The 25,233-nt window shown below is 46.0% G+C and overlaps 1 protein-coding gene across 5 annotated transcripts in view; it reads left to right on the top strand.

Annotated features, from left to right (window-relative positions):
* Positions 1-25,233, top strand: part of NRP2 (neuropilin 2) — a 116,438-nt gene that overhangs the window by 15,072 nt on the left and 76,133 nt on the right. For all 5 annotated transcript variants that reach the window (XM_019652950.1, XM_019652949.1, XM_019652952.1 and 2 more), the window contains exons 2-3: positions 686-863; positions 19,468-19,649. In XM_019652950.1, coding sequence (XP_019508495.1) covers positions 686-863; positions 19,468-19,649 — 360 coding nt within the window. The remainder of the gene's footprint in view (positions 1-685; positions 864-19,467; positions 19,650-25,233) is intronic.

Genomic DNA, 25,233 nt, shown 5'->3' with positions numbered 1-25,233 from the left:
TGGTGTATGTGGAATTAAGTGTTTGGGGGTTTTTTTTTTTTTTTTTTAAAAAAAAAAAAAAAAAAAAACTGAAATCACCCTCCAGGGCCTGTTCTGGCCCAAAGCTGAAAACGCTTCCTCCGCATCACATATAATTGTTACCAGGCTTGCTTGTGGGTCGGCACCACAAAACCGCTATTGTCAATTCCCGGAGCCGTTACTTCTGGCTGCCTGGGCTGGGCTGGGCTGGGAGACATCGGAGAACAAGAAGGATTTACGAGGTAAAGATAAAGATGAGAGGTTTGAATGAGGAGAAGAAGATAGGCCCAGGAGGGGAGACAGGAAAAGGCGGGAAGGCATGTTAACTTTGCAGCTTTTCTTGTTTTTTTAATCTCAGAGCATGTAATTGGGAATATTTACGAGCATTTTCTGGAATATTTTCATTTGGGGGGGGAGTGTGTGTGTGTGTGTGTGTGTGTGTGTGTGTGTGTGTGTGTGTGTGTGTTTAGCTGGGTGAGTTGTGGAGAGGATGAGCTGGAGTAATCTCTGCCACTGAGTGAGTAAGTAGGTTAGTCTTCTAGACTACCATACAAGGTCTGTAAAACAGTTTTCACCAGCCGCTGGTAGAGAAGAGAAACAGGGAGAGAGGGGGAAAAAATGCGGTAACATATTTGAAGTTCTTTGGGTTGTTTGCCTTCTCTTTCAGACCCACCCTGTGGAGGTCGTTTGAATTCCAAAGATGCTGGCTACATCACCTCCCCAGGTTACCCCCAGGACTACCCCTCCCACCAGAACTGCGAGTGGATTGTTTACGCCCCGGAACCCAACCAGAAGATTGTCCTCAACTTCAACCCTCACTTTGAAATCGAGAAGCACGACTGCAAGTAAGCACTATCTGGTCCGCGGTACCTGTGTGAGATACACGCCCACCCGCCCACCTGGGCTCTTGCCATTGCTGCCACCTAGTGGCCGCACCCCTAACCGCAGGACCCTCTCAACAGTGCTCAGTCCTGGCCCCAGAGAGAAACCTCAAAATGGCGTTCTCTTTCAGGGGGAGATAAAGGCCTAGTTGGTCCCTTAGCGGAGAAAAGAGCCTTCCTGAGTGAAGAGTGTGAAGAATAGCACCCTCTATTCAAAAGCTGGCAGGGGAGGAGAATTCCTTGTGGGGGCGGGGGGGTGGATTATATGAAACTCTGGCTCTTGACTTTGAGATTTGCCTTCCCCTTGGAGATCGCCCTGTTTCCAATGCTGCTACCACATGTAGGAACCCCACCAGCTTCCTTAATAAAATAGTAGCCAAATCCCCAAGTGGAGACTTCCTCTGCAACCAGCCGCGGAGGATCACGCTGTTATTTTATGAAGCAGCAGCTGGTTTCCTTATAGAGAGTTAAAAAAATCTGAGTCTCCGCTGGTAGATCTACGATTTGCATTGATTCTTGGTATCTGTGCTGCACAGGTTAGAGTCTCAAAGCTGCATTTCTTTAACAAACAGCCTTCTAATTGCTTTATAAATATCAATCCATTCAACTCTCACAATGGCCCTGGGAAATGGGGGTCATTACTACCTCCATTTTGCAAATGAGAAAACCAAAACCCAGAGAACTTTCGTCAGTCACCGAGGTGACTCAGCTGATCTCACAACATCAGTTCTGTCACTGTGGAAAAGTGCGGCTTAGGCGACACCACGTGGGCATTTAGACATCTGTGAGTGCTTTCGAAATGCCATGTTAACACCGAGGTCCCTACAAGTTAAGGTGAGGAGGGAGCCGCAGGCAGCGCTGTAATGTCAAGAATGTGAATGTGCTTTGTACCATCTAGTGGGCTCTATCTTACAGTCTTTCCTCATAGAAACAAAAGTGAAAAGTTTTTCTGTGCAGGAAAGACTATGCCAACAGTCGTGTCCCGAGCCAGATGAGCACCTACAATGTGCCAGTACTCTGATGGGTGTTCAGTGCCTTCTAATGATTGAGAAATAGCCCGAGCCTTTCTTGTGACCAAGGCATTGCAAGTACTGAAAAATAGATAAAGTGGCCAGCTGGTGGGAAAGATACAGGGAGCAGGCCTAAGTCCAGCCAGCGCTACCTTGTGGAGGAGACAGGCCCCCCTGTAACCAGTGCTGGACCGTGAGGCAGTGAATCAATGTCATTGTTATCCTCCAAGGACTACTTAGCACCTACATAATGGTTTTCTCCTAACAAGAGGTAGTCTTTGTTGAAAACTGAAGGGTTTCCCGGATGGATGCCTCATGTGACAGAGTCATAAGACCGAGTTTCTAATCCCAGCTCCACTCTTGACTCAGTGGAAGACATAGGGTAGCTCATCAGTTCCTCTTTAAGTTAAACACACACACATTTGCACAGCACCTCAAGGCTGCCCATTTCCTGCCAGTGAACTTTACCAAGAATTTCTGTTAGAAGAGCTGCTTTATAAGGTGTTGTTGCTCTTAGTGCCTTTAGCTGGGCTGCAGACGGCTGGCACCAACTGAAGCGTAACGCACAGGGAGGTTGGGTCTGAGCCCTGAGAAATTTGACTAGGCACCTCTCTCGAGTGAGGGCCAAATTCTGTTCTGCTTATGCCAGCAAGTTTCCCAGGGAAATTGCTAAGAGGTCATCTTATGTATATGCATAGTGGCAGAGGCAAAAGGCATGGCTGTAGGAGGAAAACCTCAGGAGCTAGTGAGCATGGCTTCAAACATGTTGGGAGGCGTCCAAGGCCAGGAAAACATGTTCCTGCCCTGTTAGGGCCTGCGGGGTACCCCTTCCAGGACTCAGTCCCAGGGATGGCGAGAACTCAAGGGTGCCGATGCCTCTGGTAGATGACAGACAAAGTCGTTTCTCGCTGGAGTTGGAGTAGGGGAAGCAGGCAAGGGACAGGTTATCTTCTGGCTTATCATCCTCGCTAAGTAGCTTCCTGTTTTTCTCCCCACTCCCTCATTCTATGCTTCTGGCTTGAACTGAAAAGGTCAGGAAGGTCAGGGGGAAAAAAAAAACCTCTTCCTGGTGTCTCTTTTCCCCCAGTGCCAAATTGTCAGAAAGTTGGGGTCAAGCCTCCACTACTTAACCTCGTCCTGAATTCTCTCTCCCTCCCCCGTGTCCCCTCCACTCCCCATTTTTCTCGCATCCTGATGAATTTTTGTACTTAGAAAGACACGTCCGGTTTTCTCAACCTCATACTGCAAGGTATTTTTAACCTTCTTCCCTGGCCATTTGCATTCAGGATAAATAGGCTTCTCATCCCCCACTGCCTTGTTTCACTTTCCCGTGAAAGGAGCAATTAATCTAATTGAAGTCCTGGAAGTTCTGTCTCGTTCCTCCTCTCTTTCCCTCTCTCATTTTCGGTCCAAGGGAGCTCATGGGTTTGGAAAGCACTCACTATCAAAGCAAATTAGCCTCCTTTCTCCTTTCATTCCGGGCACATGTTTCGAATTGGATGTGGCTCTCAGGCCCATAAGGTGGATGCTTTTTTACCAAGAGGACACTGCCTAACCCGTCCTTCTAACGAGAGAACACAGCAGCCACACCCCTGCAAAAAAGAGAAATGAGTAAGCAAGTCAGAAAAACATCCAGCCCTGCGGTGGGGAAGTGGCAGTGGTCAGCATCCCCGCACTCGTGTTTTGCCCTCTTCTTCCTCTGTGCAGGATTAATTGTAGAGGTTGCCCCATGACCCTGGAATGGGCCCTGATAGGAGAGGATTACCCTGACCGGTGCCATTGGCACTCTTGCCTTGATAGCAACATCCCAAAGGTCAAGGCCATTACTGAATAAACCCCACACCGAGATCTTTCCCTCCTAACCGTCGCCTGTTAATTTTGTTCCGTTTAAGCGCGCTGTCTGCTTGGAAACTTTCCCTCACAAGCCTCAGCTTAGCCTGAGTCAGTGCCATCCAAGGCCACCATCTGTGGTGACCTCCCTGACTCTTCCCTGTGGCCATTCTCAGGAATCCAACCCCCCCCCCCAGTACCCACAGGCTGCTCTGAGGCTTACTCACCAGCTGTAGGCAGAAACCAGAGTCCACTCTGACCCTGCCAGGTTGGTGCGGCCGAGGGACAACAGGGCAGGGCTCAGGGCCATCTGAGCAAACAGGGGGAGGCCACTTCATTCCTTGTGGTAGAAGGACGGTTCTGCTGCCTTTCTTTCGCTTGTGTCATCAGGAAACAGGCTGAACATTAGAGTTTTAGAAACACATGCACACAAAGTTGAATATTTTTTCTGTGTCTGAAATCTAAAATACTATATGCGTTTTGAAAAACACCTCCATATGATACACAGCTTATTCATCTGTCCTCACACGGGCTTGGTATCCCGGAGGCGCCACCCAATAAAGCCAAAATCTTCAGACCTGGTCATTTCCAGATGGGTATCTTGAAAAATGTGTTTCACAAGGTGCAAAAATCACTAAGAAGACTTGAAAGAATGTTTCTTAGGCTAGAAACCTACACAGAAGTCTACGCTAATGATTTTGTGTGTGTGTTCAGCACAATATCTCATTTGCCATGCAGGATTAAAGAATCGCACTCCATCTAGGTGAAATCCCCAGGTACTGAAACATGTCCCTGTAAAGTTCCAAAAGTTCCTTTTAAAAAGGTTATCTGATAAAGGACATTCTGAAACATGTACCACATGTCCTATCTTCTTAAAACCAAAACTAAGACAAGGCAACTTTTTTTTGATGATTCAGGCTTCTAATTTTAAACTTTATTTTTTGTGACAGAGGCTGGGTCAAATAGACTCAGAGTTGAGTTTTTGTGGACCTTTTCAACTTCCCAGGCCTCAGTTTCCTCATCCGCAAAACTGTCATGATAATAACTACTTTGCAAGATCTCCAGTGTCTTGTTTCTGGAGAGGCACAATAAATTAGCAACTGTGTTAGCATCTTTGTGTTTTGCCACGGGGAAGTTTGGGAACCTTTGTCGATCAGTTGCTGTCACTTCCTGTTAGGAGTATGCCTGCCTCCTGTAGCCCTCCTCTTCTGACCTGGCTTTACTCTTGTGTGATGGGTATGGATTTTGCTTCAGAAGGTTTTCTGTCTATTGGGAAATTTGGGTGCTGGGGTCTAAACTTGCCCCCAGGCCAGTGCAGGGCTAGTGTGTCAGTTTGCTTCAGTCAGCCAAGCTCACAGCAGAGTGAGGACGGGGACACAGTCGAAGAGCGTCAGTGCAGAAGGTCTTGGCATTAATTAAGCTGCTCATGATCTTTGCTTCCGAAACCATCCCCTCAGCTCCACCCCCATGTTCTGGACATTTGAGGTTTGGGGATATTTGGCAATCTAGCCTAAGTGCCCTGGATAAACAATGTGTTCTTGTGTTTACGGGAGCCCTCAAAATCTTAAAAGATGTGTCTTCTGTCTCCCAAAGTTGGATGATATCTTAGAAAGGTAGCAGTTGTCCTGGTTGATAAATTGACTTAGTAAACAGAGGAAACCAACCAGACCTTGATAACCGGGCCACTTCCCACCCCGCCAACAATGATCTCCTATGCTCAGTAAACACCCTCGATTTCAGTCAAATAACCAAACACAGCCTTACATCTGCATGAGACCCTGTGCGCGCCCAGCGCTGACTCCCCTCCCAACACAGTGTCCAGCGACTCGCTCCCCTCCTCTGCCACTCGGTGTCCCTGAATTCAGAGTACTGCATAACACCTTGATTGGTCTACTTTAGTTCAGGTGTGGCCACCTTGTATAATGAGCATGTATATCCTCTGAGGACCCAGACCACACATTTCATGTCTATACCCCTATGGTACCTCGTTCTGGAGAGTGCTAGGCAGGTGCGTGCAGGTGATTGTTTTAGTGATATGTTACATTTGAGATGCCAGGATGTGGGTCAGCATGGCATGAATCTGCATTGAAAGGCTGGCAGAGCAGCGTTCCCTATTCATCCCTCTTGTGATGTGAGAGAATGACAGCAGGAGGATAAGACTCAGGCTGTGGGCATCACTACGCTCACTGTGACGTGGTCTGTCACCCACAAAATGGCAATGGACCATTCATTCACTCGTTCCTTCATCCATCTAGAAATAGTCATTGAGCACCTACTGTGTATCAAGCAGATGATAGCAATGGGAACGCAGTGATGAGTCACTTGTGCTCTTTGCCCTCATGGAACTTAGAGTTTGGGAGGAGGAAGCAAGTAACAACATAGGGTTACTGATAAAGCCGCCACAGCTGGAGGGTCACCTACGAGCCTGGAACTTTGCTAAGCACTCTACATACATCATCTCATTTGATCCTTGTAGTAACAAAAGCCTATGAAGTCATTGTTGCTCTGCCCATTTTACAGATGTAGAAACTTGGGCTCAAAGAAGTTAAGTAACTGGCCCAAGGTCCCTTTCTTGGAAGTGGCAGACAAGGGGTTTGAAGCCATAATACCTTACTTTGCAACCTGTGCTCTTTACTTTTATGCTCTAGTGCCTCCTCCAACACCGTGCATTCTGACTGGGGACATGACATGTTATGTGAACCCACAGCACTGGGATCTCGTCTAGGCTGGGAAGATCAGGGAAGGCTCCCGGGAGGAGGTGATGTCTGTACTGATCCTGAAGAAGTTAGCCAGGCATAGGGGAATATGTATGGCTGGTGGTCCAGACAGAGAGAGAGCAGCATGTCAAAGACAAGAAGGGGAGAGAATTTAATGCCTTCGGGAACCACAGTAATTGAAGGTCTGTCCTGTGACTTTCTGATACAGACCCTCTTCTAGATGAGCAATAACATTTTTATATACAATTTTATTTTCTGGCTAGGCAACTTTGAGCATCTCAGTGAGGGGCTATGGTCAGGAAGCAGGAAAGACAGATTATGGGGACTCTCTGCTGCCCTCACACACCTTGGCTAGGGTCTCTCAGTCTCTTACCCTATCCTATGTCCAGGAACTCCAGTTTAATGCTGAAAAGTGGGGTGGCCTAGGGAAGTCCAGGTGACGCTTTGGATTAGGCTCTGCTCGTCAGCTTACTCCTGCACAAGACTGCCTCTGAACACATCTCTTGGCTATGACTAGATAGCAGGAGGCCACATTGTCCAATTGGAGGTATGGCTTCAGCGGGTGTCTGCCTGAGTCTGGAGAAATCAAAGCAGAGTGAGAGTTTTCTGGTTCAAGAGGGTATCTTTGCCCTCAGGCGACCCCCTCAGGTTGATTACTCATGACCTTACAGATTTACTGCCTGCACAACCACAGAAATATTCTGATTCCCCAAGGAACCCATGAGCAGCAATACTTTTCTGTATTGCAACAACCCTGCTAATGACAGAACCAGATCCCCCTCCAGGTACGTGGAGCAATAAACGAGAACAGCTGACTCGCGCTCAGCTGGCAGCTGACCCCATGCTCACCAACCTTGACCAAGGACTCCACCCAGCAACATAGCTCACTGCAGAAGTGCGAAAACACACACAGATTTGTTCTCCTACTCCTACCAAGGTTAAAGAGCATTTGGGACAACGGTTATTTTGGGCAGTTTGTTTTTAAATAGGCGATGTTGCAATCGCAACTCTCTAAATGCAAGCTCCACTGTGGACATCCTTCTTAACAATGCACTTTATCTTCTGATTGAGAAAATCACTTGAGATTTTCTAATACACAACCCCACTTGCTTTGCCTCTCAGTACCGGCACCTTCTCCGAGCCAGAGGTCCCAGGAGGCCTGCGCCTCACCCCATGTAACTCCGTGTAATTCTCCCCTCTAATTACACTGGGTGAGAGTCTGTCTTCAGAAATTCAGTGGGAGTTCCAGGGGTGGAGGGGATAAAGAGGAAAAGGAAATAGACTAAGCAAAGAAATGAGATTTTTCTAAAAAGGGAGATGTGTGTTTTCCTGTAGTCATGAGTCCTGTGGAAATGTATCCTCTTTGTTTTGTCCTTTTTAATGGCAAAGGGGATTGAAACCTTTGGATTAAGAGAAACTCAGCAGATAATTTAATTCCATTTTTCTGCTTCTGCTTGGATAAATCATCCCAGAAAAACAATACTGCATACACACACACACACACACACACACACACACACACACACACACACACACACACATTTGCTGCCCTTGCCTTTCTTTCTAGAAAAGAGCTTCCATAATCGTCCTTCATTATGAGGTCTAGTGCCTCACAACTCATCTCAGTTGATTGCGGAGTAAGATGGTTGTATTTAATTTACATAATCAGAAAAAAAATTTTTTTCCTAGAAGGAAAATCCTTGAAAAAATGGTTAGCGGATTCAAAATAAAATTTGAAGAAAAAAAAATGTGAGTTGGGCTTAGGTTTGGGAGGGTAGCAAAGCATGATAAAGGAAAATCCACATGATTTTTGTATGCTTTTTTTTCCTAGCTTCATAGCCAAGCATCTTGGCAGTCTATATATTTTTTTTCTGCTCTGCCTCATGAGGGACTCAACTTATGTGTGTAGGAGGTATGTTGGGGGAGGGGGGGCTGTCAGTTAGACAATGTCAGCAAACACTTGGTGTAGCAGCACCTGACGTCTACTGAGTACACTAAGAGCTTGTCCGTGTTTCACTCCTGCAATAGCCCGATGGGGCTGGTCCTTAACCGTTATCCCCATTTAACAGATGGGGTTGCTGAAGCCCTGGCAGATCACACAAACAGTAATGGTAGGACTGAGATTTGAAGCCCATCGCCCAAAGCCGCCTGTGTATGCCTGTGTCCCTCCCTGTACCTAGAGCTGTCATCCACTGTCCCAGTGCTTAGGCATTTGGAGCTTCTCTGATTTCCTGAGGTATCCTTGACAAGTTTTTTCCTTTCCTCCTTTTTATTCCTTTTCTTTGCCTCTTCCTGCCATGCGGTCGCCTCCGGATGCCGGCAGGGCAGTCAAGGAGAGAGAGATTTTTCTCTTTAAAGACAAGCTGGAGGCCTGACTCACAGTCAATAGCTCTGTCTGCCTCCCTGTCATCCACTCCTACTCTACCAGCCCCCCTCACCACCCTCTTCAAATTCCCTGCCATCCCCCCACCACCTCACTCTTCCTCTGGAATCCAAAGATGTGAGGGCTAGTAATAGAGTGTCAGCGGAAGTAATTGATTCCTCACACACAGAGAGAATTCTCCTGCCTTTAGTGTCAATGGAGCTGAACCAGAGTCTTGGAGGGTGAGCGAGACATGTAAACAGTCCATGGCTGAGCTGTCAGGACGCAGCCAGACACACCAAGAGTGAGCGAGAGGGAAAATGGTGGAACAAATAATTGTTTTATTGGAAAGGAACGGAGTAAATAATATTTCAGCCCAGGAATTGGCAGTTTGAAAGAGATGGTTGAGAGCTAGGAGCAGAAGGAACACTGATGCAGGCTTTAATGGAAGAGTTTTTCTTTGTCTCAAGGTAGGAGGTTTCATCTCCAACACACACATCTGCCCCCACCCCTTCTCCCATTATCATCATTATCATTAAAATAATTACCCTAACAATTACAGTTGATGAGACCTCAGGTTTATAGAGCACCTTTCATCTAAAAGTTCAAAGTGATTTGTCTGTGTGTCATTCCTTTGAGAGTGGTAGAAGAGTAAGAAAGCATTGTTATTTATTTATTTTTTTTTTGGTCTTATCTGCTGGGAAACTGAGGTCAATAGAAGATTTAGGCCAAGCTTCAGGGCCAAGCTGCTGAGTTAAGTGTTGGGGTACTGACTCCTCCTCTGGGGGTCTCTTTTGTCCTTCTGCCCACTAGGGCCCTTTTCCATGTGTGGCCCCCACAGTTCATCCCTGTCACTGATGTGTCCTCCCATGCTGCGAGGACCCTGCCGCCTGCTGCAGTGTAGTGGCCAGCCAGCCTGGAGCTCCATGCACAAAGCAAACAGCCCCCTATAGCTGTGGGATAAATAAAGTTCCTTCAAGGTCTGACTCACATGGCTCCCATCTGCTAGGAGACTTCCTGCAGCCTGGTTCCCTTTCTTGTGGAGGCTGGTGTTCTTTCTAGACAGATTTTCCTCCTGGTCTTACTGAGCCTTCGGCCCAGAGCACCCCACCTTCCAGAACATTTGCTGCTTCCATCCTCAACAAATGCTGCCCAGTTCCTTCAGAGCAGAGGGGCTTTTCTGTGATGGGGAGAGGCTAGTGTTCTAACATGCACTGTGTGGACGGGACTGCGTTTGCTCCAAGCGCAGCCCCGGTGCCTGCAGAGCGCAGCCATCGAAGAAATCACAATTACCAAGTTGTTGTTTGAGAGGCGGAAGCAGTTCCAGCTGACTGGCCTCTGAGTGCTATATTCAGAATCTCCACCCTGGCGTTGCAGCTGCCCCTTCCTGCTTGGACATTAGTGCAGGCCCATCATTTCCACACCAGGGTGCTTTTTGCATAGTAATGACAACTTTGTCCCTGGAGCCAGGAGAAGCTCTGAGCTCTGTAACCTGAAGCTCCCAGTGAATGAAATCCAAAGAAAAGGCCCATCAAACCTGCCACCTACTCCCAAACTATCCCCACGATTTCTGCGTGTCACGTGTTTTTCAAGACAAGTTTTATTTTCCAAGTTTCGCTATGGAGGCTGGATGCCATCGAAGGGGGATAAAAACCGACTGAGAGCCTAAATCTCAGGAAAATGATAAAGGACTTTTCCGATGCCATGATTGATTCCCTGGTGCCCAGGGCACCTCGTTCCCAGCAGGTTCCCATTTTTTGGACAGATGGAGAGGTTCTGATGCGCTCTCACAATTAAACCCTCTGGGAGCCAGGGTTAATGAACACCTGTCCCAGAGGGAACCGTCCACCCAGCCAAGTGCGGGGATGCTGCCAGCACACCAGGTCTGGGGTCATGGGCTCTGATTGCCCCTCAGTGGGTACCAGTCACTTTCTGCCCCTTCCAGCCTGCCCCGAGCGGCTCAGAGACACGGTCCCTGTTTCCATTTATGAGGTGAGGCAAACTGAGGCATGTGACTTGATTGACCCAGGCCAGCCAGGACAATTTAGGGAGTCTTTGTCCCTGCTGGGGTTCACCTGCGAGTCCAAACGCCATCCTGCTGATGAAGAGATATAGGTTATGGGCTGCTCTTGCCTACTTTTGACTCGGGAATCATTACGGAATGCTAGCAAGGGGCTGCTTAAGCTAACTGCAGAGGGGGAGGACTTTATAGACGTGTACAGCAGACGGAAGAAAGACCCAGCCATCACCGTGAAAACAGCCTACCCCAAAAACCTGAAACTTCCCATTGGCACGGAAAATCATTTCTTATGTAAGCAAACACGTTCCATCCAAGCTGGCCTCCAGAGTGCTTGCTGGCCTAAGAGCCGAGTAGATCTGTGGCCACGCGGCCTCAGGAATGTGCCTTCCTCAGGCAGCCAGGTCAGTGGGGGAAGCGGTGTTTGGCCAGAGGGTCAGGGGAAAAAGTGGTGGAAGCGTTGCTGTGTGCCCTTAATTCTCTGAAAGTTCATCGGCAGTGACACTTATCAGGCGCCCTGTCTGGAGCAGCCTCCCTCCTCACGTTGCGAGGTGTTCTTGGCAGCCTGCTCTGTCAGGAACAATGAGATCGGAGGGCCCTCTCCATCATTCCCGGGCTTCTGCGGAAAAACAACCAGCAATTATAAATAGATGTTATTTGTAGTTTCCATATTCTTGCCTTCAAGGTTTTTTGGAAGAATTCCTTCAGTTTGTTTTGGGTTATTCTCCTCACATACTTCCTTTGTTGGGTGGTCAGACTTCCTCCCTTCTCAAGAGCCACGGTGACCCTGGCTGTGAGGGGATTGCGAATAAGCTCAAAATATCTGAGATTTGTGGTGGGAAGAAACGAAGGGAGAAAATGGAAAAGCAAACAGACGCTGTTAAAAAGACACCTGGCGCCAATACAAATACACAGACAAAGGCAGTCTTGGCACTGTTTGAGTCCTTGGAGTTAGATAACAAATGATAATAAGCTAGACAACTAATAATAATAATGACAGCGGCAGCAGCAACAATTAACATCTATTTATTGAGTACCTATTGGAGTCAGATAACAAATGATAATAAGCTAGATCACTAATAATAATAATGATAGCAGCAGCAGCAACAACATCATCTACTTATTGAGCACCTACTATGTGCCAGGCACTGCGCTGAGGCATCAATGTGCATTAACTCACCAAATTGAGGGAGGTTGAGTACCTCGCTGTTCAGGATTCGGCGAATGGGGGTGCGGGTGATTTTGAGCCTGGCCTGGCAGGCTGGTTCCAGAGCCTGGGCTCCAAAACATGAGATTGACATGACATCTCAAACACGCAAGTGATGAAAGCGCTGTTGATGGATTTGTACAGGAGGAGGATTTTTGGAAACCACGCCCCCTAGCACTGAGGTTGGGTTGCAGGGGTGGGGACATTGACCCGCTCTCTTTAACTTTATGACTTTTCATTTCATCGTCACATGTTTGGTTTCTAAAGCTTCCTGCTTTGTAGAACATAAGTAATAATAAAAATAGCCAGTGTCTCCCAGGCAGTGTTCTAAGGTATCCAGCACTGTGCCGAGCCTGTATGTACCTTCGCAATTCTTCCAACAATCCCAAAAGGTGGGGACTATTATTATTTCCATTTTATGAAGATGAAGAAACAGACTCAGAGAGGATAAATGCCTGCAGTCACACCACGCATGAGGGCCGGGAACTAGACGGGTGGGCCAGTCTACGAAGCCCGTGCACTACCCTTCCCAGAGTACACACACCTTTATAGACAGAAATGTTTCTGTGTAAGAGTAGTTTAAGATTTTTGTTGTTGTTGTTGTCATAGACCCTTTCTTTAGGAAAATGTGCATAGACACAAACTCACAAAATTTCTGCATGTGATTTTAAATGTTTCCCAAGCTACTGAAACTCATCTGTGGCCCCTATTGAAAATCCATGGGTTTAAGAATATGTGTTCTAGATGGTACTTTAAGATCTTATAAATAAACACATAGGATACTATTTTCTCACTCGATGGGCCATATGTTCACATATGGGTGTATACGTGCTCATAAAAATACTTCACTTACAAAAATTAATATGTTATCCCATCTGAACACTTACAAGCTAGATTTATACTGGGTGCATCTTGAAACCGTGAATTCCAAACTTGCTCACTGCTTCTGTTGGTGATTTGTCTATTAATTTTGGCAAGTCTTATAGGCTTTGTTTAAATAAAACAGCTAAATAAAAAGAACAAGATTCTGTTAAGTCTGTAACTGAAACCAAGCAGTTTTGTTATACCTGGTACCTTCTAATATTCTTGTGCTATGTATGGCAAGCTGGCATTCCAGTCTCACAGATCTTCCTTCAACAATGAGGCAAAGGCACAGAAGTGAGGTCTGTGTGCCCTGGAGGGAGACTGCCTGGGCTCAAGGACTGCCTCTGACCTTTCCTCGTGACTTTGGGCAGGTCATTTCACCTCTCTGAGTCTCAGTTTCTGCATCTGCAAATGGGTGGTAAGCAGAACAGGGCCTGGTGTGTATTAAATAAGGATTGAATGAAATATTAACAGTATCTAAACTGAGGGCCTAGCCCATTGTAAATGCTCAGTAAATGGGAACCCTTCCTATTGATGTGCAAGCTTCTTACTACATGGGTGGTACCAATGACAGGGAGAAATTCAAGGAAATGAAATTTGCTTCTTCCAAAACCCCACGTGACAGCGAGCTGATTTCTCCATAAAAGCTGCATGTTCCTACTGAGCCCAAAAAGCAGGTGACCTGGCTCTGGGCCTGAAGTGACCAGGACTTCAGCATCCTGCAGACCCGCACCCGGCAGCCTCTGTGTGTCTCGGGCACCTTCTCCATTGGGAAGCTGTGGATGACAGTGTGGTTTTTTTCCTCCTATTTTTCCTACGGGTTTTCATGTAAGGATTAATAAGACAGTGTTTGGAGATATCTTTGAGCTTCCTGGAAGAAAGGCACTCCAGGAGGTGATAAATTCTCTGGCCTGGATAATCTACTCATGAAATATGGGACTTTGAAAGTGTGAGAAAAATCTCAAATCACTTTGACAGCATTTTAATTATAGTTGATTTGTTTGCCGCTAATAGTGAAAATGCTGTCAGCATGATTTGAGATGTTTCTTCCACTCAAAATGTTATATTTCGTGTTTTTGAGTCATGCGGCATCATGTTGGTTTCCAGATACAACCAGAATAGCTCAGTAAATGTGTTGGAACAAAGACAAAGTGTATAAAACGGACCAAACGTTGAATTTCTCGGAAGACACCATCTCCGAGTGCGTCCTTCTGAACATGTAACGTCAACCTCAGGTTCCTCATTCATTTTTTCACTCGACATAAAGTTAGTGAGCCCTCCTATGTGCCAGGTACCAGACAAGGTCCTTGTCCTCATGGTGTTTATTGTCTAGTGCAAGACACAGGTTCTAAACAAATCAACAAGCATATTGACAAGACCTTTGCAGATTACGGTAATAGCTATAAAGACAATAAGAGGGTGGGGAGGTAGAGAATGAGGATATGCCATCTGAAATAGGGTAGTCAGGGCAGGTTTTTCTGAGGAGGTGACATTTGCACTTAGAAGAATGAGAAGATGCCAACCTATAGAAAAAGCTAACAGTACTGTGGGCAGAGAGAAAAAAAGCAAGAACAAATGCCCCGAGGCTGGAAAGAGCATGTCATGTGTAAACCGTGATGTCGTAAATGTTGTATGAGACACGTAGCATGAAAGGAGGCATTGCCTGGTTGGCAGAGGTTATGGGTTCAGGACTTGGGTGGGTACAGGTACTCTGATGTAAAAACCTAAACCGTGTAGGATGGGCACCGCATTCTTCCTTAGAGCATCCAAGCACTCACCTGTGCTATAGAAATTCCCTTACAAGCGGTTCTTTGGCAGAGGTAGACTCTGGAAAGGGCTAGACGTTATCCTGCCCTGCGAGAAGGGCCTCAGCATGGTGACTATTCCAGCACAGGCCCTGTTGGCTGACCCAGCCTTTGGTGGCCTGCCGGGAAGTGTCAAGCATGGGCAGGGTTATGGAAACGAGAAAGCCTCTTTTCATGTTTGCCTAGTGATGAGAGGAAGAGATGAGACTGTCGCTTTCTCATATCTCTCCCGTGGACTCTTAAAATTAATTCCACTGTCAAGATTCCCACGCCCTAAATGTGGGTTTGGGGAGAGAAATTAAGACTTTGAAGTGGAGGAGGAAAGTATAGAAAGCATCCTCTAGACAAATACTCAACCCACAGATGTCAGAATCTGTGAGGAGGGAAGTAAAAAGGCACTCAGGGAAGCATTTTAGAGAGGGGAAATAAAGAACTGTGAGTAGAGATGGCTACTTCAGCTTAGGAAAGGAAATAGATAAAATACTAAAAGGTAGTGTTAAAGCTTTGAAAGGAATTTTTTCATTTGAGGGAGATTATGAATAATGAATTGCAAACACCATAGTTAATATGTCTGGTTTATGTTTCTTTCTGGAAAATGAATAATGTGTTCTAAGAGGAACAGCTTTTCAGGTTGTCCTACTGGACTGTTGTGGGGGTGAGCCCTGAGCCCCAGATTCCTCCACCAAACAAATGCTGGTTATTAGATGCTAGCAGCAAAGCCATGTTTATTCCAAAGCCAAAAACTTTCTAAGCCTCTACGCGCTTTCACAAATGAACCTGACAACACTAAAATTTCTGAGGAGATGTACTCCAGCTGTGGCAAATCCCTAATAATAAAAAATTTCCCCTAATGAGTCAGTCACACAGGAGGTAAATGAGACATTCTGTGTGAAGTCAGCATGTCATTTGGAGGGTGTCCTGTATACAAAAAGCCCAGCCAGAGACCTGGGGATTCACTGGGGCTTGTCCACAGGGCACAGCCTAGACATGGAAGAGAGGGGAGATTTTTGCCACCAAATTATAATTCTCGGCAGCTTTCCCCTCTAGCAAACCTGATAGGAAAACCCAGCTTTTCTAAGAAATTCAAGTAAAGGCTGATTATTTGCTTCACAAAAGGATTCACCGGAGGGGCCCTTTAAATAACAAGATAGCTCAGAGAGAAAATTTATAATACCATTGATTTATATGAAAACTTTTTCTCAAAAATGCATCCCTTCGTTCCATGTGTATGTAGATGTGTCATGATATGCTTGTAACTGCATTACACAAAAGGATTTGGGGTGGTATATCATTGAGGCAAGCCTATAACTGTGGCATTTGTCTGGTAGCCCCCCTTCATCACTGATTCTGTTAATCCCCTAAATTACTCCACGGGTGATTAGGCAACCAGATAAATCCCTCCCACTTCTGATGAACAAGCCAGTGGGGTGTCAAGGCCTCTCTTTGTCCTTCCTGGAGACATTGACACCAGTAAGACTGGAGCTATCCGGTGGTCCTTAAAAAAAAATTTTTTTTTAGGTATTTTTTGAGTGTGGGCCATGTTTCTGACAGTGTTCTAGGTGCTCCCACAGGCCGCGTTGTATTTAGTCCTCACTGCGACTCTGAGATAGGCGATGATGCTGATGATGATGGTGATATTTGCTTTTTCACTTGCTAAATTATGAAAGCTGGGTTTTTTTCCCCTCAACTCTTCTACTTTGAAAAATGTTCTTAATGAAAGCAGTTTTATTTTATATATTTGCGCCTTATTAGACAAATGTAGGCTTATTGTGAACAACTCAGATAATAGAAGAGAACAAAGAAGAAAGTAAAAATTACCAATTATTCCACCACCCATATATGTCACCACTGTTAATATTGTGGTATATAGTCTTTCAGACTTTTTTCTATATGTATATGCAAGGGATTATATATATATGTATACATATACATACACACACATATATACACACACATACATGTATGTTTTAAAACATACTTTTAAAAATATCTACTTTTTTTCAACCTAACAATACATCATGGTCATTTTTTCCATTAAAAACAAAAAACCTAGACCTACAGCACTATTTACTATAGCAGCAAAGTATTCCATTTTATCCATATACCAAAATTGATTTACCCACCCTCTGTTTTTAAACATTTCTATATAATGCTGTTTATAAACAAAGCATCTTTTTACTTTTCATAAGCTTCTTTTTATATGTTCATGCACAAAGGTGCATATACATCTTTACACAAATCTGATCATTTTCTTAGGAAAAATTCCTAGTGTGGGATTGCTGGGTTAAAGGGTATGTGCATGTTGACTTTTGTCATGTTTTTGCCATGGTGCCCTGCAAAATGTTTGGCCAGGTTTACATTCTGGCTTATACTGCACCTCTCCTTGCTCGCTGTCTATCAGGGCAAGTTGCTTCTGCTCAAGGCTCAGCCTCTTCACCTCTGAAATGGGGACAAGGCTACAACAGACCACAATTAACATTAAAAAAATTTTTTTTATTGGGTAACTGTGTTTTTTCCCATCATCTCTAAGTCAAGTCATTGTCCTTCAATCTAGTTGTGGAGGGCGCAGCTCAGCTCCAAGTCCAGTAGCCATTTTCAATCTAGTTTGGGGGGGGGGGCACAGCTCACTGGCCCATGTGGGAATTGAACCAGCAACCTTATTGTTCAGAGCATGTGCTCTAAACAATTAACATTTATTAAGCACAAACTAACTGCTTGTGCAGTGACCAATATAGAGTATGTTGGTCATTTAAATCTCACAACAACCCTTAGAGAGAGGCTCTAATATCCCTATTTTACTCTTATTTTCCCCATTTCTGAGGCTCAGAAAGGTTAAATAATTTGCCTGAGGGCACACAGCTGATAAGGCACAAACCCTGTTTTGTCTACTTCCTGGATGGGGGTGGGGGCGGACTCTTTCTTACAGGGCCATGCATTTGCTACTCCTGGTGAACCAGGTAATGTCTGTTTAAGGAATCCACGTGTCTTCTCAACCATTGTGCAAACTGCTCAGACATCACCATTACTCAGCCGGGAGTGACTGCCCAGCAGTGCTTATACCTCATTGTGGAAATAGTAAGGAGGGATTTTCCAGAAGCTTTGGGGAATTTCCTCTGAGAACAAACTAAGTGTCTTCCACTAAGTGTGTTGGAAGTGAGGAAACGTGTTTTCAAAGTCACACCACCTCCCACACTGAAATCACAGATTCCCCCGCCCCCACTGGCTTTCTCAGTCTGTGGCCCTCTCTACAGAGCTCCTGGGGGAAACCCTGCCCTCTCATCTTCCCCAGACTTGAACCAGCTTCTGTGTGATTCATTTGACTGCAGGATTTCTGCTCTCTGGGATAAAAGAATAAACTCATCCTGGTCCACTCCTTATACTTCCTTCGCAGGCCTCTTTATTTGGAAGTGGCTGAGCAATCTGAAATATAGCTACTGGGGGCTGGAGTGAGGCCTCGGGCCACTCCAGCTCAAACAAGCCACTTCTGCAGGCGCCCAGCTCCCACAGACCCTGTATGTGTGACAGGAGCCAGCAGGCACACCCTAGGGAGGGTACCCTTTCCAGTTCATCTTTTTAACCGAAAGAAAGAGCATTCTTACTTGTTGTGTTAACAGGTTGATGCAAAATAAATAAATAGGGAGAGGGAGAAAGATGGTTTTCAGTAAATAATCAGCAGTTGTGACAGAAGTGTCTACTGGGACCCCAGAGAAGGAGCCCAAAAGGAGCACAGTGAAGATTGCCAGCGCACATACCGAGGATGAAAATGTGTGTCTGCACAGATAAAGTGGCACAGTGTGTTTGTGCCATCCCCCAAACCGGGTCCGAGATGTCTTTGAGGTGTCTTCCCCCCACCGTGGCCAGTTGGATTATGTTTGCAATGAGCTCAGGCCTTCGCGGCCCAGGGACCGGGCCTGCTCTGCCTCTTGCAGAGGCTAGGAGTTATGTGCTCATAGAAGCTGGCCCCCGGGGATTCACCCCCTGCTTTGGGAAAAAGGTTTTTATTGTATTATCTAATATGATGCGGATTCCTTTTTAAAATGTGTTGTTGACTACACACAGCTGATGGGAACTTCACAGAGTCATCTCAGGAAGGGAGGTGGTCCATGTTTGGGGAGTCTTTGTCATTAACATTTAAAGATAAGAGAAGATGTGGGGATGACCCAGGAGAAATCTGAAATGTGGGGGAGGAGGCAGGAAAATAAAAATATCTCTGAAACATCTCCAGTGTGCCTGGCTCAGTGCCTAGCACCTTACATATGTTTATTTTTTTCATTCCATCTCCATCCAACCCTTTGAAGTGCATATTTTTATCCTCATCTTACAGATGAAGAAATTGATGCTCAAAAGGGTTAAGTAACTTGGCAGTGACACACAGCTAAGAAGAAACGACTAAGATTCAGAGAGATCATAATGGAAATAAAAATGGTGCTACGGAAGGAAGCAAAAAATGCTTTTTTGAGATATTTGATAGACTGATGCTACTGCTCTTATATGGGCAAGAGATAAGGCCTTAAAATCTACCATCTGCTGAGGTGCTCATTCTCTCTGTGGCTTTCATAAAGCAATGCACCTTCCTATACCTAGGTTTGCTAGGCCACAGGACAACATAAGTGACCTTGGTATTATATCAATCTGAAACACCTGAGTGTCTAGGGATAAATGGAGAGCACATGTGAACTGGAGGGAAACATGGTCCTTTGCATCTCCTTAAAGTGATCTGTTCTCCTATGTGTCCCTTTGCGCCATCCTCACCTAGGTATGACTTCATTGAGATTCGGGACGGGGACAGTGAATCCGCAGACCTCCTGGGAAAGCACTGTGGGAACATTGCTCCACCCACCATCATCTCCTCGGGCTCCATGCTCTACATCAAATTCACCTCCGACTACGCCCGGCAGGGGGCAGGCTTCTCCCTGCGCTATGAGATCTTCAAGACAGGTCAGTGTGGTCATGGGCGGAAAGCGGGGAGCTGGGCGTCTTAGAGACGATGGGATACCGCCATCTGTGTCTGGCCGTGGGGCGCTGTGTAAGGGAGCTGTGTAATAGTTATGTGCAGGTAGACGGAGTCCAGTTGGTTGAGACAGGTGGTAGGGGTTACAATTTTATCCAGACTGAGCAAGCTGGTGGAGAGAAGAAAGGTTCAAGGTGAACCTGAGATAGCCTCAGATGAAAAGCCAGTTTAGGTTATCATCCAAACGGAGCTGGCGAATTGCAGGATCAGTGCTGGGTGCTGCTTGGCGGGCAGGCAAGCATTGTTTATGATGCTGAAAGAGTAGGGGTGCCAATTAAATAGAAAAATACTTTTGGAAAGAATTGGAGTTTGTGTGTGTTTAAACATCACAATAATCTTTATGGGGAAAACCAAAACTTAGTTGAACTTCCTCCTAATTACTTCATGGTTTAATATTGCCTTTATCTGGAATTACATGGGGCAGAAGGACATAATCTTTTCAGTGTATAGTCTCTAAAAATCTTACTATGTCCCACCCCCTTCCCAGGGAGGTCAGGCAGTAGCTTTTACATTCAAATATGGCTCCTAGGAATCCCCCTGGCTGATCTATTTTACTACTTCTACCCATTGAACCTCCTAAATGCCAATGAAGCTGACCCTCTGAAAAGCCAAAAAAAAAAAAAAAAGATGGCAGAAAAGGAGTTAGAGAACGCTGCACATCAAGTTGGCCACTTACTTTCCATCAGGTCCCCCTTAGATTACTTTAGGCCCTGAGAATATGGGCCAGTGCTATTTCCATAGCTGAGTAGAGCCAACTTTGATTCACAAGATGCTGGTTCAGCATCTACACTGAAGCACTCCAAGCAGCAATGCCCTTCCTCCGATATGTGCACTCATTATCTTGAGACTAGGTGAAATTTATCCTTCCACTCTCCCCTCTCCGGGCCTGCTCTGCACCTCACAGGCTCCCGCCCCATCTAATGAGTGTGCTCTCCTCTCCAGCAGCCTAAGTTTTGCAACTTGTGGATGGAGCCTGGTGAAAGGGGAGGCTGTCAGCCTTGTCATCGAGAGGCCCAAGTCCGGCGCCTGTTGAGTTCAGTGTGAGGGGAACTATTCATATATATTTTCTTTTTCACTAAACAGTTCTTGAAAGGAAGTGGTAGCTGCTGAAAGCACTTTTTATATCCACTCTGTCTAAATATTTGTCAGATTTGTCTGCTTGGGAACAAGAATGTAGAGTGCCGTGAAGGGGTAGGGCCAAGGGAACTGTGTCAAGCCGGAGTAGGAGCCGGGACTGTCCCAGGGCACACGTCCCAAAAAGGTCCATCTGTCTTGTGTTATCATGCTCCTGATTGCATGAGGTCACAGAGACCGACCATCTGTGCCCAGTGGCTCAGGGCTGGTGTGAGGCTCCCACATAGCTAGATCCACATTCCCTTGAGTTCTGTGCAAGACTCAGACCAGTCAGTGCCTCCAGCACTGGTGGAGCTGTCCTCATACCATTGTCTGCCGGGGACGAGGGGGCAGCGGGGAGAGAGGAGAGAGAAGGGAATGAAACAGGGAGAGACAGGTATGTAAATCCTCAGCACCTAAGAGATGCACAGTAGCTGTTGTTGGAGGAATATAGTATAATACATAGATACGTGAATTGAAAGGAAAGCTATAATATAAAGCGGAATGAGTAAGCACTAAGTACAGGTATGCCTGACATGCTATGGTTATGAAAACGAGGGTTCCATCGAGTGGCTTAGCAAACAGAATCTGGGAAGTCTGTTAGATAGATAGCAAGGTCCCCAGTGCTGAAGCTGTCATTCAGCTCCACTGTGCTGACCGAGAAAGGAAAACAGCTCCAAGCAAGATCTTCCAGGGAGCTGGCCATGGGAAGTTAGAGCAAGAGGAACAGGACGATTTCAGCTCATCTCTGTTTCATGCCTCCTGACTTGGTATTTCTCAGAGGATGATGCCACGTTCTCCAGAAGCCACAGAAGAAGTGAATGTTAACTCTATCCATTGTGAAAATATGAAGGGATGATGTTAAAAGATAAAACACACAAGAGGGTATTATTAACTCAGCATTGCTGTTTTGAGGACAGACTGAATTACGATTTTGAATGAGGCAGGAGCTCTGTGGATTTCGTAGGAACTGTAGTGCCAGCCAAGGGAGGTGGCTTGGCCGTGGAGACATAGGGCAACTCACTTTAAGGACTGGGATTACCTGTACAAGGAAGAAGGAGATTATTGCAGGGGGTAGTTATCTCCACTGACAACAGCCATGATTCTGGGGAATGGAGGAAAGAAGATGAGAGCCCAGGGGTTTTCTCGGGGCCACTCGCACCTGCCGTCATGCCCTTTTGAAAGGGCAACTCTTGGCCTGAAAGTCAGCCCTATATAAAACACATACATGTGTGGGGGGTGCAATTTTCAAAACTGAAAAGTTTAAGAAGATGAGCATTTTTCCAGGTGCCATGCCCTGCACCCACTGTTAGAGCCTTGAGAGAAAATACACCAAGTTGATGTCATCCGCAGAACATGAAAGAAATGTATGAGCATGCTGAAGAAATCCAAACAAACACAGCTATGTTTGCTGGTTTGATTCATAAAGAGAAAGAACGGGGAACCATAAACACAGATACACAAATAACCACACAGAGGGCTCTAGAAGTCTTTGATACCACATTGCCCTGGCAAGACTCTGCTGCAGAATTAAAGCGACAGACAGAAGCCCACCACTCGGGTACAGACAGGGACACGTGGCTGGAGTGGAAGATTCATGTCTGCCCTGAATGAAGTGGTTTTTATAAAAGAGCCTATATATTACCAGACTGTCCTGATATAAACGGGTAAACCAAAACCAACACGACTTGCAAACTTAAAGGATCTCAGATTACCAAATCATGAGCAGAACAGAGAAAGAAATTTTTAAGTCACTTAAAATTGGAGACTGAATCACTGGAAAATGTGGGGTTTTTTGTTTGTTTTCTAATGCTCCTTGGACCAAACTTCAAGATCAAGTTTTTTTTTCCTGGGATTCAGTGACATTTTGGAAACTGAAATCTTTGGGATTATTCACAGATAGAAAAAACCTGGAATGCCCCCTCCCCCAACTCCCAGAATTGAAGAACTGCTTTCACCTTTTGTGATCAGGCCAAGCTCAGCTGTGGATAAGTCCACCATGTTTTAAATAGCTTTATGCATACAGATCCTTCCTCTTCTTATATGCAGAGTTACTGTAAAGTTTACAGTGGAAAAACCTGGAGTGGACATTTTTCATACCAGAGTTCTTTGGTATGAAATCACTCACTGCAGCCGAAATCCCCCAGCTTCTATGGACCATCTTAGCAATGAGTGAACTGGAGAATTTGTTGACTGAGCTATTTTTTAACCTTTAACCCCTTTAATCCGTTGCAGAAAAGGATCTTTGGATTAGGTAGGTATCTGCAAGGTTCAACTTTTGTCTCAAGGATGGTCACCCTTCTCTGAGATCTCTTCTCCTCGTTTGATATTCAGCTGCCTGCTTTCTGACACTTGGAGCACAGTCCTAACAGTGAGATGTGTGATTACAGATGAATTCATGATTAGAATGGACAAGTTTGATGTTTTTGCGTAAAGAAAGGATAATACTGTTTATCTACCTCATTCAAAATAAGCCAGAGGATATATACCCCCTGTGTAGCCATATGTCAGAAACAGATCCTTTTTTTTTTATTTTTTGCCTTAAGGATGTCAGATTGAAAAATTCTGTCCAGTCAAACTCAGGGCCTCTGAGCCCTAGGAACTGTGGGTACTTCAGAACCTCACATTCTCCAGGCCTCTCTCGGGCTTACTAGGTGTCCATTGTGGAAACCCCAATCCCCCATGGATGGGAGGAGCCAAAGAAAGATTCTCCCATAAATCCCCTACTCCCAGGGGTGGAGATTCCCCTTGCCTTGGAAGGGAAGGACAGTAGAGTAAACTCTAGGAGAGAATGTCAGGATGCCTTTTCTAGCTCTGCAAGCATGTTGTGAATAGAGAGTTAATTTCCTCTGGCTAAGTGGCCCACGTGCAGAAGGCTGCAGAGCAGCCCTAAACTCTAACCTTTTCAATATTCCTTTCGGTCCCCCAAGACCTGCCAGCTGGCTTGGCTTGGCCAAACTGCCTCATCCCAGATCATTGAGGAGGCCCTTGGGAGCTGGGGGCTCGATGGTAAAACAAACTGGGAGGGAGGGGGTGGTGGAGCGAGTCCACCTCATCCCTCCAGGCCTGGCTGCCCACAGGGCTGCCTTGCCCCTGAATGATGGAGAGCAGAGCTGCTGAGATGTGACACTTACAGAGCCTCTAACGAATCCTCAAAAGGTTAGCTCTCACCCCAGGTGTCCTGGGTCCTCACTTTGCCAAAGCACAGTGCTGGGCAGAAGGGTGAAGGTGATGGATGGGTACATTGGGTTATTGGAATTTCCTACCTGATGCTAAAGAAAGTTGCAGTCTCTCTCCCTTGCTCGTTTGCATGGCACCTTTTCCAAGTCAGACATTTGCCACGTTCCAGGAAGCAATCATCAATAAAGAGACTTATGGAGCGGCCTCTGCAGAAGCCTGGGATAGAGACATCGCTGCAGGCTAAGATCAGTGTATTGACATCACATAGTTATATTTCAGTGGGATCCCCAGAGGACACTTCCTGCCAGTAAACACCTGGTTTATCGAGTATTTCTGTATTTTTTTCTTCATGTTTAGAGTGCCTATCATCCTCCTCATAAGTCCTGCTACCTTTTTTAGTTTTAAACCCAGAACACCGTGGAATCAATTCTAAGTGTTCAGCATTTACACACGCCACGTTAACTCAAGTCACGGCTCACTCTGTGCATTGTCATGGGCCCACGGTCTGGTCTGCGGTGTCCTAGGACCGTCCCTGGACCTCCCCTGGCAAATGGTGGCTGGGAGAAAGCACAGGAAGGCCCTTTTAATCTGACTCCATCTAGAGGCATTAGGAGTTATGGTGGCTGTAATCCTTGTACAGATCTCACTGCCTCCAAGCCTGCACTGGGATGTGAATGTGTCCCGCATTTAATAAGGACACCTCCGTGAGTCCCAAGAAGGCAGACACAAGAGCTTAGGGGAGAAACAAGGCCATCCTCTCTAGAAGGGAACCAGAAGCCTTCCAAATGTCAATACACTGCCGCATTTTTCCAAACTTGCTGCTGGAGCGGCCTTTCACAGCCCCAACGCCCTGCTGTGATCCACCGGCTACAAACATCGATTGTTAATTGTCTGGCCACTACAGAGCAGCTCGTTTTAATATAGTCATGACATGAATGAGACCCAAGCTCCCCTTTGCCCCTCCCCTGAGGCACCTTGGATCTTGGAGGGAGAAGGGGGCACTTAGTTGGCTCTGGTACAATAGGGGCTGTGTTGAGGTCAGCAATAAATAAGGGGCAACATTGTTTGCCCTGCTGGCAATCGGCAAGCCTTCCTTAAGGATTGAAATAACTTACATTTCTGGAGCAAGCAGCTGAGTAATTGAGAAAGAAGACTCTGTTCCTCTTTCCAAGAGAATCTCTCTCTCTCTCTCTCTCTCTCTCTCTCTCTCTCTCTCTC

The sequence above is a fragment of the Hipposideros armiger genome, unplaced genomic scaffold, assembly GCF_001890085.2.
Source record: "Hipposideros armiger isolate ML-2016 unplaced genomic scaffold, ASM189008v1 scaffold_190, whole genome shotgun sequence".
Classification (NCBI taxonomy): Eukaryota; Metazoa; Chordata; class Mammalia; order Chiroptera; family Hipposideridae; genus Hipposideros; species Hipposideros armiger.
The sequence above is the reverse complement of the archived record's forward strand: the minus strand, read 5'-3'. Positions and strand labels throughout refer to the sequence as shown.